At 45.9% G+C, this 18,108-nt stretch overlaps 1 protein-coding gene across 1 annotated transcript in view; it reads right to left on the reverse strand.

Moving 5' to 3' along the window:
• LOC135373686 (caspase-3-like) overlaps positions 1-18,108 on the reverse strand; it is a 253,647-nt gene that overhangs the window by 199,378 nt on the left and 36,161 nt on the right. The window contains exon 2 of the mRNA XM_064606770.1: positions 6,068-6,168. Coding sequence (XP_064462840.1) covers positions 6,068-6,086 — 19 coding nt within the window. The 5' untranslated portion in view covers positions 6,087-6,168. The remainder of the gene's footprint in view (positions 1-6,067; positions 6,169-18,108) is intronic.

Raw genomic sequence — 18,108 nt, forward strand, 5'->3', positions numbered from 1 at the left:
GTGCGGGTAGGCAAACTTGGACCCGCAACCGCACAGTACCCGCGCGTGTGTGACCCGCACCCGCAAGAATTTAATCTGGGCGATCCGCACCCGCAGTGCTGTCTGTATACCGCATTGGGACCCGCAGAGGGAAGTGAGCGTTATACACGCGCTCGGTCGCCAGCTCGAACCCCCGTTTTCTTGTGCACCCTCTGGGTGATGAAGATGACAATGCGGGCAGTATACACTAGCCTTATCCCAAATCAGTGGATGCGTTCAGTATTCGCTATCTGTTCACTATTGACCGTCCATTCGTCCCCTTGTCCGGCCACTTTACCGCTGTTTGTATTTTAAAACAATGGAAATTCTGAGAGTTGGCTACAAGTCTCGGACGGCTTCAATCATATGCCAGTAAAACTGCAATTCAACATGGAGCCATATATGTCTGCATTACTAATTGAACTCGCCCGCCAGCACTTGCCTGCTGCAGTCTAGCACATCGATTTATACGGCCAACAACATAGGGCACTGCTGAGCTCGCGTGTGACAGAGAGGGATCACCTAGTTGGCCGTGGAGCGTGGGTAATGCGGGTATACCAGCACTACCCGGTCGCATTGCGGGTACTCCCGCATTTTACCCGCTACCCGCAGTTATCGCGAATTCCTACCCCTAAATCGTGACGATGTGCGGGTAACTGCGGGTACTCGCGGGTATAGCCGCACCCGCGCTCAGCTCTATACATGACGCTTCCTTAACCTATCTTGATCGGCATACGCATAGTAAGCATGCTCTAACAGTACCCCATGCTTTGTGACAAATAACTTTGAGAATATTGGATGATTTCTGTGTTCGTATTATAAGTCACGAATGTGCGGTGCGAATGTTAGTTTTGAGTGAAATATGAAGCCGAGAAATTTATACTGAGGTTTATGCGGCATCCTCTCTCCATGAAGCAATAGACTCGGTTCATGCTGCACACCACGCTTGCCCGAAAAGCAAATGCAGGCGGCTTTCGCAATGGAGAACTTAAACCCGTTCTCGTCTGCCTATTTGATCAAACAATTGATTGTAATGTGAATTTGCCGCTCACATATAGCGAGAGTACAGGATACAAAGCTCATCTGTAAATCGCCCATGTACAAAGAGTAGTGGATCGTTGCGGGAATAACGCTGGTAACTGTGCTAATTTTATAAAGGAAAACTGTCTCTACACTCAGTACACTTCCTTGAGGAACTCAGTTTTCTTGAACATGGACATAGATAGTGTATCTCCAAGATGAACAGGATAACTCCGTTGAGAGACAAAGTCCTGACGGCATCAGATCATATTTCCTCCTATTCTACACAACCTATATTGAAGGATTCCATATCTCCATGTTGTATAGTAAACCGGCAGGACATAAACAAAATACAGATAGGCAATGTTGGTTACGCACATAAGCTTCTCCAATCTGTCTCCCATCGTGTTAAGTGATCGAGTGTTGTTCAGTGACGTCGAAAACCGCATTGGAAACGATCTATATGTATTATTGGCTCGGGTAGAGGTGGCGGAGGTTGGGCCGTAGCGGGTGAAGGGACAACGTCTGCGTAGGTACCGGTATTCGTCTGAGGTGGGGCACTGGCACCCAAGGCAGCGGATACTTCCTGTCGCACAAATGCGAGCACGCTGTGCGTGGAGGCACCGGAAAGCAATGGGGCCCTGGGTACGTCCTAGTTGATTTCTTCTTGGACAACCTGGCGAATAAAGGCGTGAAGAGCCTCTCAGGTTGAAGAGTCCATGAGTGCTGTTGATGAGATAGAGGACGATAGCCGAAGATTTTACGCTTCTTGAAGTTCCTTGCAGAGGGCTACGACATCTTGGACAGTGGAAGGGGACTTTAGAACGAGAAGATTAAACGCATCAGGCGCGACCCCCTTTAGAATGTGCTTGATCTTCGCGGGATCGGACATGGTGGAGTCGACGCGATTGCACAAAGACAGAATCTCCTCAATGTATGACGTAAACGTCTTGTTCCCAGTTGAAGTCTCTGTGACAGCTTATGTTCTGCGTCGGCATTTCTCTGCGCCGGTCGTCCAAAGAGATCAGTGAGACGGGAGCGGAACACAGACCAAGAGCTGATTTCGCTTTCGTGGATCAGAAACAATGTTCTTGCGAGGTCCACCAGATAGAACGCCACACTGTTTAGTTCCGAGGAGTCGTCCCAGGCATTGAACTTGCTTACTCGTTCGTAGGCGGCCAACCAATCACCAATGTCCTCAGTACCCGTGCTGGAGAATCAGTGGCGTAGCCAGACCTCCAAGGTAGGGGGGGCTCGATACGAAAACACGCCCTACTCCCCCCCCCCCCCCGCCGCTCACGAGATTGGAAGGATTTTGAAAAGCTCATACTTTGAAAACCATTCAAGAGTGCTGCTTAGACGCCATGAACTGTAAGAACTTTCGCGATCGTCAGACTGTCACCCCCCCCCCCATATATATATTATTTTCTCCTCGGATTTGCACGATTTCCGTGGGTCGGTCCGTGGCAGGTAGGGGGGGCTCGAGCCCCCCCTAGCCCCCCCCGTGGCTACGCCACTGTGGAGAATACGGGCGGATCACGCTGACGTGCTGCGGGAGCGTTGCGTTGTCCCGCGGGCGTTGGCGAAGCGCGAAGTGAACGCCCAGAACGCAACTCCTGTACGAAGTCGGGAGATCAAAGCGGGGGTTTCCGACGGTCGGGTAACGAAAGGGGGATGGCGAAGTCGCACCTCCACCAAATGTTAAGAGGCGAATCAGACGGGAGAGACAGGAAGCTTAGCGTGTTGTTTTATGGCAGCCAAGCGAAAGAATGCGGGTGATATGAAACCTCGCGCTAAAGGGCTGATGGCGATGAGCATGGCTATGGTTCTCCCTCACATCTTCTCTGTGATCTCTAAGATATGGACTAATCGATTGTTGACAAGTCGCTCAAATGTTTTGTAAAGACAACTAGTCAATGCTATTGGGCGGTAGCTTTCTGAATAGCATCCGTCCATATTGGGTTTAAGGATCGGTATGACGGTAGCTGTATTGCATTATTTGTGTACGATGCCCTCCTTCCAAATTAAGTTAAAGCAGCGTCATTGCTTAGCCATTGCAGCTAAGCAATGACTGAAAGGAGGAAGTGGGGAGAATTTCCTCTGTAATGGGTATGATCAGGGCCTATTGCCGTGGGTTTACAACAGGATAGCACAGTTTCCAACTCGTGCATCGTGAACTCGCTGTTGTATTCAGCTCTATCATTGAACGCTAACAGTTTCTTTCGCTCGGACTTTTCTTTGTGCTTTAGGGTATTGGTTGGGTACCAGCGGCATGGCCGAGTCGCTTATAGCGTCTGGCTCGTTGGTGTCGTGCTGACTGGGAAGTGGGGGGTTGGAAGGCTACCAACGACTGTGGTGTCTGAGGTTTTCCCTGGATTTTACGAAGAGTTTCCAGACGAATGTCGGCAGAGTTCCCCCTGAAGTCGGCCCAGGAGGCATACTAACCCCCCTGTCACCCCACTCCTTGCTGCCATCCTCTTTCAATCTGCCACATCTGTACGCCGCTCATGGCCACAGTTGCTTCGCGGCGCTAACACGAACGTAAAAAAAGAAAGAAATACTGGTTGAGTACCCAGTAGAACCTGATACTTCAGAAAAGTGTTTACACAAAAGATCCGCTTGATCATTTAGTGATGTACTGCATGGGTTATTCGCCGTAAGAAGTGGAAGAGTGAAAGCCCGGTTTTCGCCGTCCGTTTTTCGTATTTTCTTGGAAACAGCTTTTGCAGGAGTCCGGCTGTTTATAGCTCAGACATTCTTCTCCCACGAAGATTTCCTGCCTTGCTTTCTGGTATATCGAGCTTTCACTTTTGCTCTTTTGAAGTGTATCAGATTCTGCTGATGATGATGATGATTGGGAGTTTAATGGCGCATTGACAACAAAGATCATAATGCGCCAATATCAGATTCTGCGTTGTTGGATAAGGTTGGAAAATGGTCGACACTTTGTTCTGAGAACGTTGCGTTTGACGACATTCCTCATTGCACCAGGACTTTGTCCGTACACGTATCGTCCCTCTAGTTTGTGGGATGGCTGTTATCGGTAGATGCGTCGAGGATAACTTTTGTGATGGTATGGCTTCCTTGATCTACTGATAAGTACTTTGTCATGTCACGATCGATTATGGCATGCTCTCTAAGGATTGCCCAGTTCGCCTCTGAAAGCTTTCATCGTGGAGGACGCACCTGTAGACTTGGAGGAATCCCTCTCGTCTCCAGAAGAACCGGAAAGTGATCGCTGCCGTAAGGATTCTCGATGGCATTCCGGGTATAGTTTAGCCAAAGCCCTGGAGATGCAAGTGACCGGTAAATGCAGGAAAAGTTCCGGTACCACCGGGCCGTTCCCAAAATTGCGGGACATCGCTTTAAGGTTGTCTTACTGTACTCCGTGCCCTCCATTGCAACAATGCATTCCACATACTTTTGTTAGAATATCCGTTGTCCCTGAGCTTTAGAAAAAAAGTGTCCACGCTTAGGTGTTTGTATTAGACGTTAGTGTACAAGTGGAATGGAAGCGCAAGAGCGTCACAGTTCTTTTTTTTTTTCCTGGGCCACTTATTTTCGCAGTGTTGGCTTCATGGCAGAGTGCATTGGCGTGCCTTTTTGCTTGCATTCACGAAAAGAACGGGTTCGCCCTAAAGTGTTTATGTCAGGCATGGAAGCTGAACCTGTCTGCTACGCTTTTCAACTTTCTGCGAAACTATACGATGCTCCAGTTTCTTTTTCTTGTTTTTTTTTTGTGAGTTCAGTGTGGCTTCCGAAGCACTTGCGTCTTGCTCCCGCACGATGACAATCAGTGTGGTGTTGGCTCAGTGCTGTAAATGCCGGTACTGGTTTTCTCGCTCTCTGGTTCGATCCCGCCCTGACCAATTGTGTTTCCGTATTACTTTTTTTCTCTTATGAAGAGAGTTCCAAGAATAACGGCAGGCGAGAGCGTCAGTCTTCTTCCTGAAGGGCTCGTTGTTGCGCCTACTGCGGTAATGCTGACCTCTCGCCTGTACGCTTAGTGTGTGAAAGATACACCACTTTCCATTGCATACCGACCTACTTTACCTTCCGACGGACTTGGCAAAGGAACAATGGTAGTGAAAGAACCCTTAATCGCAAGCTTTACTGTGAAGCAAGTACCTCCCCAAAAGGGAGGACAGTGCACCCTGAATGACTTTAAAAAATCAAAAACTGAATTCGTCCTTAACAGTATATTTCATCGTTCAATGCGACTCAGTGCAGATTTGTTTCTCTGTGTGGCGAGGAAACTTACATACGAACTATGCAATAATTAGATACTAATATATGTGTGGTCTGCATTCTGCAGGTTCCCAATGGGAACTTCCGTAAATCAAGAAGTCTCATCATCGTACCTCTATGTGCGAGTGTGTGTCAAGAAGTGCAGACGCAGAGGGATCCCAGGGTACGCATCGCGTCGAGTGCTTTTGCTTCAACTACCCATTTTCTCTAGTGAGATCGAAGACGAATAATTTGACGAGGCGCCCATTGGGGGGCGATGTGTGCACGTTCACGCGTCTGGCGTCCGTTGCGCCTACGTTTACGTCTGATTTTTGTCTTGAATACGAAAAAACAGAAAGCGTCTCCTCCGCCGTTGTCTCGAACTTCGTATCGCTCTCTTGCCGTCGAACTTAGAACGTGTATTTTTGTTAACCACGTAGAATTCTAACTGAAAACGTTTGCGACCCAAGAATAGCTCAAGGATAGAGACAGACACACACCAGGACGGCAATCTGTCTCTCTACACCATTGTGAAGTTCTTGCAAAGAACTTCTTGTGAAGTTCTTTTGAGACCTTCTCTGTGTTTGTCGTTTTTTTTGTCCCCTAGTCTCGGGTTTTTAAGTTATGGATCTATACCACCAGCTCGCTTGCTACCTCTCTATCCTCTCGTTCTTGCAAATGTTTTCAGTTAAGTGCCAACTAGTCTATCTATCGAACCCGATACGATTGAGTCGAAAATTTACAAAAAAGCCAACCGCAAACATTTGTTTTGCTGTCGTTGCAACTGAAGGGCAACACTTACCTTTTTCTTTACTACTCATGTTGAATGATCCCACGATACGGACACACAGGCGTGTAGTTTCCGTCGATTGTTCCACAGAAGGCTAAGTAGTTCCAACGCACCTGGTAGAAAAAGAAAGCAAAACGCTGAAAACACCTGAACACAAACCGCGAATACGAATAAAGAACTGTACGAAGAGCTACTAAAGAACGAGTTACACGGATGGAAGGTAATACGGTTAGGAACACCTTATTACAATTAGAACTAAAATGAACAAGACTTTCGTGCAGAGCCTGCATTCTGCCTGCAGGCTCTGCACCAGAGCTTTGTTCATTTTAATTCTAGTTGCAATAAAGTGTTCCTACCCGTTTTACCTTCCCGTGGTGTAATCACAGTTAGTAGGACTTGGCATTGTTTTTGTTTTGGTCCTCAGCAGTATGAATTAGTTAGACGTCCTATTGTTCGTCCTAATGCTTCTAAACCCAGAAGCACTTGCATACATGACGCTTAAAGACACACTTTTCCCAAAGCTCTATGAAAGCATGATAATTAGTTATTTCCTGTATGAGAGTCCAAAGATATTATCTGTTTTGAAATGACCAGTGCGAACTAAACCTCTTGTCTTCGGAGTGGTGTCGAATTGATACAATGTCGATGATTTATGAAATGTAGAGTTTATTTAGTAATAATCTTGTTCTGAGCTAAGAAGTATGACACCCAAGGCGTGCTGACGCTGTTATTTTGTGACGTGGACGCTAGTGCTGACTTTTCCGGGCCTTCATGCGACCCGGTGGCCCAGTGAGTAGAGCTCGGCCCGGCCCGGTGTGTCACCGAATAGATCACGGCCTACTATTTCCATCCGTGACGTACGCGTCTCTAGCTCAACGAGTAAAATGGGGAGTAGTCGCATCTTCTACTTCCCCATGCCCAAGAATTAAGGACAAAACGTAAAGCAGGCTTCACCTAAAACGGCTCCCATAGAGCCTGTGTATTCTGGAACGAAAAGCGCGTGCTACATATTCTAATCGCAGCGCTTTGCATTCGTTCTCTGAAGCATCTTGCCTCTGCCAGGGCAAAACTTTTGAGCAATTTTTTGGGCATGAATAGTGGCATCTTCAAGGTTCCATTCGGGTACCAAATTTTGAACCTGTAAAGGAGCCTTCCATCGCCGCACGATCACGCTGCGGCGAAGCCTACGTTCTAGGCCACGCGGAGCCACAGGTTTGGGAAATGGCTCAGCGCAGAAGACACTACAACAGATAAAGAAGACAAACAAGAAATAACAATACGGGGAGCAAAGATTTGTGTGTAACATCACGTGGTAAGGGTATAGGATATAAAAAACTAAAAACTTGACAGCTGTTAGGAGAACTAACATCGTTGAGGTTCTTATAAAGAGCAAACGTGAGTACATTACGGCTTTTACGAAGTCTGTTGGTATCTGCTAAACTGTTAGCAATCAAACAAAACATAAAATAAAGATGTGGTCGGAGTGAAATGCACAACAACAACAACAATAAATGATGACGATGAGATGGGGTATTTCACCGCGGAGGTGCGTATCCTACACCACTGCACGTGGAACGTTATGTGAAGATGATGAAGGAAGGATGCAAATACAAGAAGGAACTAAAATGAAGGGTAGAAAATAGACCAACGACAGCTTAAGAAGACATGTACTACTTCGCACAGGAAAATGTGATATCTGAGATTCTACGATGTGCTTAGGTTGTCAAACCAAGTTTATCGAGGATAGGTTCATAATTAGAGACACCAATATAGAATGTACAATGACTTCAAGGGCTTCGATGCTGTCATTGGGTCAACCTCTTGCTAATTAATACCATAATTAAGTATACCATTTTAGTTAGCCATCGAACACTCTCTCCTTTTCCTTTTTTTTTTGGGGGGACGGGGGTTATTAATACCTGAAGACAATTTATGGTACAGCTCTCTAGCGAGGAAAACGCAATTGTAAAAGGCGGTCACTTGGCCCATTTGTATTATAACACATTACTCTCCTCTCTTTTGATCACAATAATGCTCGTTGCCTTGTCAATGTCATCTGCATTTTTTGGATACTGTAGATTTGTGGTTCACTTCGAAACTACAACAACAACAAAAAGAACTTAACAAATCACGACTTTCTGTTGTTTGAGTTTTGCGATTTTGCGAGAATTTGCGATTTTCTGGCGACTTTCTGTCGCTGTCATCTCTCAAAATGTATCTCTCAAAATCCATCAAAATAAGCACAATTTCAGACAACGAAAAAAAAGGAAAATATCGTTTCTGCGTTCCTGTCTTTTATTTTCCATACTTAATACAGCTAACGCCCTAGTGGATCAAATCTCTCCCCATTGCAGCCTAATGCCGCGTGTTTTTCGACAGCCGTACTCCTGGCTTTTCTTTTCGTCTGTGGAGAGGGTGCTAGCGGGTGTGCTGTCTTATCAGCGTTCTTCTGAAGATTTGCACACTTGATCCAGCCGTACATGCTCGCGCTTTCAGCAGTACTGCTTGGGACTGTGTTGTTCGCTATCGCGTCTTTTTTCATTCGTACATCTTTGTTTCTGTAAATGTGAAGAAGAGTTTATTGACTGGTTGATAAGGGCAACTGCGTGCACCACGTAAAAGTCAGTTGTGTAGCACCGATTGCTAGTACGTATGAGTCGAATAAATACCAATGAAGCACGATTAACATTTGTACACATCAGAGTTGGTGTCCTGTTCATGTTGGGAAAAACCTCGTATGGCTGCATATGCGATCACAATGTCCTCCTTTAGCTTTGAAGCCAAAATAAACGGGGGCACTTCAAACCACCTTACTCAAACTGTGACGAAACATTTGCCTCAGCTTGCCGTCGTCTGGATCTTTGGACGACGTTCCCGATTTCCGTTCTTAGCTCACCTCGCGTCATAGAGTCGACATCTAACATGCGTGACACGCGCTGTTCGAGTTCCACACTTAAACGGGACCTCTTTCCTCTTGGATGCCACCTTCTTCAGAGCACGTGACGTAACGTTTCTGATATCTCCTAGCCTGTAGCGCAGATGAATTTTCTTCTATCCTTTAACATATTTTAGCCCATCCCATGCTGCGTCCCTTTTGTTTGTTCGCCGATGATGTAGGTTCTCTAAGGCGCAGTTTTTCTTTTCTAGTCCTTGGCTAGAAAGCCATCCTAGTCAGCGCTGCTGCATGTGGCTCATCGCGGCGTGATGCGAAAAACATGTATATACGGGGTCACGGCTCTCCTGTCTGTACCCCTTGCATTTGGTTCCCAGATCTAGAAACATAGTTAGGACGTTTAACGTCTCCTGACGCATACCTTTCCCTGCAGTATCTTGCTCAAATTCTTTTACCACACCTCTGAAAAGATCCTATAACAACTGTGCTCGTTCATCTCTGGTGTCCGAATAGAGGACTAGGGTCACAAGGCGTGGTAGATTCTCAAGAAGTAAATCGACATTCTTTCCTGTTAGTGATGTGAATTTAGCAACTTCCGTTTTTGCTGTCAGTAAGCAGTCTTACATTCGCACCAGATCCCTTTATAATGTCCACCAGCTTTGTCACGGACGTGTCTTTTCCTTTCGGGTGGCGCACTTATTAGACATTCTGCATTTCCAAGAGCAGGTTTTCAAGAAGCCGCTCGACTATTCGTACCTTCATGTGCAAAACATCAAGGACAATGAAGCGGGGTTCTATGGAGAACAATGAGGGATGCCGCACTGAGTTTTTCATGTTACCATACATAACCTCAATAACCTCAACCCTAACCTGATAACTTCAATCTGCGCCTGCTTTCCACTCGCCGAATAGTAACTTGTGAGTGTTTGTCTCACAAAATTGACTATCATAATAATTCCTAAGAGGATCGTTAATCCAAGAGCTTATATGCATTCTATTACCGATGCCAAACAATTTAAGAAATGTTTATGCGACCGCTGGGGGGGGGGGGGGGGTGACGTGGAAATTCGAGCGATCTGCCTGCCCACACTGGCGGCACTTCGGTGAAGAAGAAATGTTCGGTGAAGGGACGAAGAGGGGGATATGAAGAGGAAGGCTCACGCGTCTGGCTGACATGACCGTTGCGCTTCATAGTCATTTTTCAATTTCCACGTCGCACGTGTTGTCATTGTTTGCTCAGTTGACCAAAATGTTTCATGTACTTGTTTATTTACCTCCACGTATCTGCCAATTTTTTCACGTGGTTGTAAATCTTGTATGCTGCTTTCTTAACATTATTCTACCAAATGTTAACCTCCCGTTTGTGTTGCCTCATGTCCGCGAGGGTAAATAAATCAATTCGTCTGCAGGTCTCACAGCGCAACAATCGGCCACCTTCGGCGTACAAATTCTTTGAGAGCGATAAATCTGCTTCTTTTGCGGGACTCGCCGATGCCACGCAACTACTGTCTCTCTCTCTGTTTCCCTCCTTTTTTTCTTTTTTTTTCTTACAGCGGCCGCAGACCGGCCACTGCTGCACGGCTCATGATGTACTCGTAACGGGGCATCAAGCGCGGAATTATTGTTTTATTTGTATCTTGTAGAGTTGCCCGCTTCATCACGGCTTCCGCGTTAACCACATGACAGACAGAAAGGCGAGGGTGGATTACAGCAGCTATCATCGAAACCCGTGCACAAAAGTAACGACTGACTTATTGTTTTGTTTGAGTTTAGTGACTTTTTTTCCCTTCCATACTTCATCCAATGAAATCATTCCTTGTTCATCAAGATATCTACTGGAGCTGATAGCACTTCGGTCTTGTCTTGAGTAGGAAGAATGCTAGGACGTTGCCAAAGCTTATTCGCTCTGCGCGCGTTCTTGCTATTGTTCTTGTATGCTAGAGCTTTTGTGCCCGTATAGCTCTGCGGCTGAGAATTCTGGGAGTCTGCGACGGGAGTACGAAGAGATGGGCTTTCCTATATGTCTTCAGACTGCCTGTACGCCGTAGAACGAATAATTGCAAGAACGGTAATCCATAATCTGTATGCTAATATGCAAGGAATATATTACACATCCATGAGAAAGCTGGTGGACATTATAAAGGGATCTTGTGCGAACGTCAGACTGCTCACTGACAGGAAAACGGAAGTTGCTAGATTCACATCATTAACAGGAAATAATGTCGATTTACTTCTTGAGAATCTACCACGCCTTGTAACCCTAGTCCTCGCCTCAGACACCAGAGATGAACTAGCACAGTTGTTATGGGATCTTTTCAGAGGTGTGGTTAAAGAATTTGAGCAAGATACTGCAGGGAAAGATATGCGTCAGGAGACGTTAAACGTCCTAACTATGTTTCTAGATCTGGGCACCAAATGCAAGGGGTACGGACAGGAGAGCCGTGACCCCGTAGATACATGTTTCTTCGCATCACGCCGCAATCAGCCACATGCAGCAACGCTGACTAGGTTGGCTTTCTAGCCAAGGACTAGAAAAGAAAAATTCCACCTTAAAGAACCTACATCATCGGCGAACAAACAAATGGGACGCAACATCGGATAAGCTAAAATATATGTTAAAATAAATATAAACAAATGTTCATCGTGCTTCATTCGTATTTATTCGACTCATACGTACTAGCAATCGATGCTACACAACTGACTTTTACGTGGTGCACGCAGTTGCTTATCAACCAGTCAATAAACTTTTCTTCACAACTACAGAAACAAAGACGTACGAATGAAAAAAGACGCGATAGCGAACCACACAGTCCCAAGCAGTACTGCTGAAAGCGCGAGCGTGTACGGCTGGATCAAGATTGTAAATCTTCAGAAGAACACTGATAAGACAGCACACCTGCTAGCACCCTCTCTATAGACGAAAAGAAAAGTCACGAGTACGGCTGTCGAAAAACACGCGGCATTAGGCTGCAATGGGGAGAGATTTGATCCACTACGGCGTTAGCTGTATTAAGTATGGAAAATAAAAGACAGGAACGCAGAACAATATTTTCCTTTTTTTTCGTTGTCTGAAATTGCGCTTATTTTGATGGGTCTTGATAGATACATTTTGAGAGATGACAACAACAGAAAGTCGCCAGAAAATCGCAAATCAGACTCAAACTCAAACAACAGAAAGTCGTGATCTCTTAACTTTTTTTGTTTCGAGGTGAACGACAAAACTACAGTATGTAAAAAATGCAGATGAGATTGACAAGGCAACGAGCATTATTGTGATCAAAAGAGAGCAGAGTAATGCATTATAATACAAATGGACGAACAACAACAACTTTATTTTCGGCCTTGGAGAGTGGGGAGTTTCATCGCAACAGGCGATACTCTACCCCAGTGCTTGGTGGAATGGGGGGAATAAAATAACGAGCCCCTTTACAATAACGATCGAAGTCCGATGGTGTCCAGAAATGTCAGAAGACCTTTGAGCGCAGAGCGTTGCTGGGCTGGATTGGGCCAGGGACCAAGCAATTTCGGTAGGGAGAAAGGGCGAGAGTCCAGCTGACGAAGGGACTCGGAGAGTGTGATTCGGGAAGGTTCGTAGTGAGGGCAATGAAGAAGAATGTGCTCCAGATCCTCAAGAGCACCACAGTGGCAACAGGTGGGAGAATCAATTTGTCTCAAGCGGTAACGCCACTGAGCTGTAAAGGCCACATCGAGGCGCATGCGGTGGATTAATGCAGCATCCTGACGAGCGACGTTTACGGCAGCATATACTGATGGCGCATCCCGAAACAACAAGTCCGCCTCAGCCTTCGTCATTCCATCCGAAGGCGTCGTGCACGGAAGACGCCTTTCACATCCAACCTCCTCCACAGCTGCGGAACTCTATGCCAACCTTTTCTTTCTACAACACATCGCTGATTTTCCACCCCGGGAATGGGCAGTCTTTACAGACTCCAAATCTGCACTTCAAGCAATTGAAACTTCCGGCATACGAGGCCCATCCGCACCCCTAGTCACCGACGTGTTAATGGCTTACCACACTATCTACGCCGCAGGCCACAGGCTAGTTCTCCAGTGGGTTCCAGCCCATTGTGGTGTCGTGGGGAACGAGCAGGCCGACAGCGCCGCAGAAGCAGCACTCTCGTCTCGGAACCGGACCCGTATTGTTCTGCTCAGAGGAGACCGCCGTTCAATTCTGCGACGTCTAGTGACACCCCTGGCTTCCCGCCAACGGACAACCGACATTCTTCCCCCCTCTATGTTGAACAGAGTTGATCCCATGCTCGCTTTCCGCATGCTACAAATGGACGAAGTGCATGACTGCCTTTTACAATTGCGTTTTCCTCGCTAGAGAGGCTCCTGCGTTCGCGAGGAAGCGTGACATCCTATAGCTGTATCATAAATTGTCTTCAGGTATTAATAAGCCCCCGCCCCTCCCTCCCCCCCCCCCAAAAAAAAAAGAGAGAGCGAGAAAGAAGAAACGAAAACGAAGCCTCTCGGATATCTTTCCTAGCCGGTCGCATTAGTGTTCGATGGCTAACTAAAATGGTATACTTAATTAGCTTCAATAATTTTCTAAGATTGACCCAATGACAGCATCGAAGCCCTTGGAGTCATTGTACATTCTCTATGACCGACACATTGGTGTCTATAATTATAACCTATCCTCGATAAACTTGCTTTGACAACCTTAGCACATCGTAGAACCTCAGATATCACATTTTCCTGTGCAAAGTAGTACATGTCGTCTTAAGCTGTGGTTGGTCCATTTTCTGCCGTTCATTTTAGTTCTTTCTTGTATTTGCTACCTTCCTTCATCATCTTGACATAACGTTAAATGTGCAGTTCTATGTGCAGTGGTGTAGGGTACGTACCTCCGCGGTGAAACACCCCATCCCATCGTCATCATTTATTGTTGTTGTTGTTGTGCCGTTCACTCCGACCACACCTTTATTTTATGTTTTGTTAAATTGCTCACAGTTTAGCAGATACCAACAGACTTCGTAACAGCCTTAATGTACACACGTTTGTTCTTTATAAGAACCTCAACGATGTTAGTTCTCCTAACAGCTGTCAAGTTTTTAGTTTTTTATATCCTATACCCTTACCACGTGATGTTACACACAAATCTTTGCTCCCCGTATTGTTATTTCTTGTTTGTCTTCTCTTGTAGTCTCTTCTGCGCTGAGCCATTTCCCAAACCTGTGGTTTCGCGTGGCCTTGAACGTAGGCTTCGCCGCAACGTGATCGTGCGGCGATGGAAGGCTCCTTTACAGGTTCAAAATTTGGAACCCGAATAGAACCTCGAAGATGCCACTATTCATGCCGAAAAAAATGCTCAAAAGTTTTATCCTGGCAGAGGCAAGATGCCATTAGAGAACGAATGCAAAGCGCTGCCAGCAGAATATGTAGCTCGCGCTTTTCGTTCCAGAACACACAGGCTCTATGGGAGGCATTTTAGGTGAAGCCTGCTTTACGTTTTGTCCCTAATTCTTGGGCATGCAAGACTGCCCAATTACTTCCAATTTTAGTCCCCTAACCCCGACATTTACTCCCCACGACTGAAAATTCTCAATGAACTTCGCAAATGGCCTTCCGAATGCAACAGTCTACGTAAATAAGTGCTCTTGGTCAATTCGATGACATAAGGTTGTTTCATGACCGAGATCCGACGACAAAAACTTGAAGCGTGCTTCCCCTGCACTACACCCATAGACGCAATACATGGGAAACGTATAATTCCATTTTCGCGGAAAAAATCGACACTTTTCACTGGTTCCACACTGGATCCTATGAGACCGATATACCAGAAATTATGTCGAAAACGAATTACGCGTATATCCATAAAGGCATTTGTTCCCCCGGCATTTGAAGTCTTACACATTGTACTGAATGGGACATATGAAGAATTCGTGCTCCATCGTGTTTTCAAAGTCTTATATATCATAAGCCGTCCAATTTTGGTAATTTTCCAGTGCACTTTCACAATTATGGGGACCATGTTTGGAAGCTAAACTGAATATCTTGGTTATATAGCACGTCAATGTTGTTCCCAAGGGCATAAAGTGTGACTAACTAGTGAGACACCGCTCTCAAAAAGAGGCCTTAGGCTAACGACACTTCCGCATGTAGGAAAGCCGACTGTGAGTTTGAGCACGTCTAAATGGGAGGAAGAATGAAACTCGAAAGGGAGGGGAATTATCAGAGTTCAGCGCGCATTCTCCTCTGATATCCAGCATCGGAAGACGGGTTTGATAAATACATCGACAAAATGTGCTTTCACAACCAAAGAGACTGAAGACCATTTCTGGTGACTTCTGCTTTAAACCAAAAAGAAGAAGAAGAAGAAAAAGAAAATGAAACGCTACAGATACTGCGTTCCCCTGAACGCCCTCTTCTTCTTGGTATACATTTTTAAAACATTGTCTGACATTGTAATTATAGTGATAAAAAGATGTATAAAAAATTGATGGGTGTAGTCTAACGTTATTGCCATGTGATCTGTGCGCCGATGATTTCCTTTTAATCTTTACCTTATGTGTGGCCATCATGTTTTTTGACATGTATATAATGTATGCTTATTCCTGTTTTTCAGTTTTTCTTAATTTTTCCTCACTGCATCACAGGGAAGCTTTGTTGCCATCAGTAAGATATTTAAACAGATTGAAACATATTTTTTACTGAAAAACAAGCTTTCGGACGGAGTCCACCCTTCATCAGGTGAATGACGATGAAGAACGGACTCTGCCCGAAAGCTTCTTTTCAGTAAAATAAATGCTTTTAAATAAATGAATATTTTTAAATACTTATCTTATTCACTTGCGAGTGCGAGACTTCTCCTATATTTTGCCTGTTAGTTGCCATCAGTATGAAATTTGATGGGCACCATAATGGCTGTGAGCTGGTATATATTGTCTAACGACGTTATATACCTCTATTTAGGAGACGGGAACGCAAGACAATGTTTCTTTTGTTTTCTTCACGCGTACACTTGTCTCGGCGACAGCATGCTTAAATTGTGCATGGCCGAGCCGAGCCGAGTTTGTGAATGCGATGCATTCACAAACAAAATGTAAATGTCATCTATGTAAGTAATGTTCAACTCACGTAAAGGGAGAATCCGCATAAGGTCCCTTCCGAGATTTTCGAATATTCGTCACCTTTAGCCATCAACGACCATGCCTGTAAAATATCTCCTTCGAAAACTGAGTCAAACTTGATAAAAATGATTTTCTTCTATGACGCGCTCGGTGACAGGGTAGTGCGAGCCACGAGCGCTTTTCTGCAAGCAACACCGAGCGTGATGTAAGTCGCGAGATATCCCGCGCCGTCCGCCTTGCTTTGCTGTGTGTTTTGGCAGTTTTGACGAAGGAAATTTTCCGTAGCAATTGTGTTCGTTACGTCGCACACTGATCTTACACCCACCACGATGGCCGGTAAGACATGCTGTATAATCAGTTGTGGCAACAGGTCGGATACAACAACAAACGTAGCATATTTCCAGTTTCCGACGACCAAACAACGTCGTTTGGAGTGGGAAATGGCGCTGCGCAAAATCAAGTGGAGGAAGACCAGCTCGAGAACGATATGTTCTCATCATTTTGAGCCAGGAATGTTCGACACGAAAAGACGGCTCATGCGGTAACTCGGAGTGGCGCCTGCGGGCACCTGCGGGAGGCCCCGACCGCATGTGCACCTGCAACATGTTTCATATTACGCGTGCACCCGTGGCACTTATGGGGCGCGGACAATTGCTCACCGGACAATCGCTCACCAAAAACTGCTGAGGCCGGACAATCGCTCACCGCCTCTTTCACCACACTTATATTGTGATTTCATTTCGCGTTTCTGGCGCTTGACTTTTTTATGTTAGCTGAACTTCTTTTTTAGCTGTGTAAGTTGCTTCAAATAGATCTAGGAATCCACCAGTGAAGAGGGTGAGGCGAGAGGCAAATTTCCGACTTAAGCTCGCAAAAATTTACATAATTAAACTTACGTTACACGACATTCATATGAGGAGGTGGCAAAAACCCAGTAAGAACAAATGCCATTGGCCGCATGACTCTAGTTGGTGTAGTTTTTTTATTATAATTCAATGACACGTTTTCTGGGACACCCTGTATAAGAATGTGCGACAACCTATTAGAAACTCATCATTAGTTACTCCGAGTTCGACAGTCTTTAGTGTATGGGTCCGAGGCCTCGGTTTCAAGCGACGCGCGCACTGGTACAGGGTCCGTCGAATACGGCGAGTCGTTGTGGTTTATGGTGACGGTCAAGTCATTCTCCTCATTAGAATACACGTCTGACTCGGGCTGAAGTCCCGTGGAGTTCTATTCTGATGCGGAGTCGGTTTCCATGACTGCACGTTGAGCGTAACTTGCTTCCTGGCGTCTTCAATGCAATACAACACATGGGAATCACGGCAGACGAATCTCGCGACTGACGTCACGGCGTGGCGCTCCTCGATTCCGATGCCACCGCCTGCTCTCACAGTTTCGGTTTCGCTTTATCGTTTTCGCTGTTTATAAATTATACGCGCACGTTTATACGAAACGGAGGCTGTTGTCAGCATCTGGGGGGTGGTCTCTACTGAAATCAACTTTCACTTAATTTTGGGCACAACCGTTGCGGACCCTCCCTTTAAGTGGATCGAATACAACTGGGACCCAGCGCATATAATCGTGTTCCGTCAATGTTTTCTTGACTTCAAGAAGCGAAGACGTCGAAAGCAACACAGACGCAGATAGGAAGCGTCGAGCTTTCAAAATTTTATGATATGATTAAGAGCTGAAATCACTTTTCATAAGTTTCTGCGCAGAACGAAGAAATCGTTTGATTGTGAATCGTTTTGATCAGGCAAACGGAAATATTCCCTGATATCGCATTTGTGGAATTCCCTCACGATACCTGCTGGTGCAAGGGCTCGTCGTTGTCGGCCTCACAGGGGTGGGCAACGTCTCCGCTGACGCCCTGGGGAATGCTCGACCTGGGCTGACTTCTAAGAGAACTGTGCCGACATATGTCTGAAAGCGTCTGAGGAAAACCCAGAAAAACCACAGGCAGTACAGCCGGGACCCGGATTAGAACCAGGGTTCTTCCCAGTCTCGACGTGACATGGCCAGCAGGCTGGGACCCACTGAGCTGGGAGCTGGTAGAAAAA

The sequence above is a fragment of the Ornithodoros turicata genome, unplaced genomic scaffold (assembly GCF_037126465.1).
Source record: "Ornithodoros turicata isolate Travis unplaced genomic scaffold, ASM3712646v1 Chromosome29, whole genome shotgun sequence".
NCBI lineage: Eukaryota > Metazoa > Arthropoda > Arachnida > Ixodida > Argasidae > Ornithodoros > Ornithodoros turicata.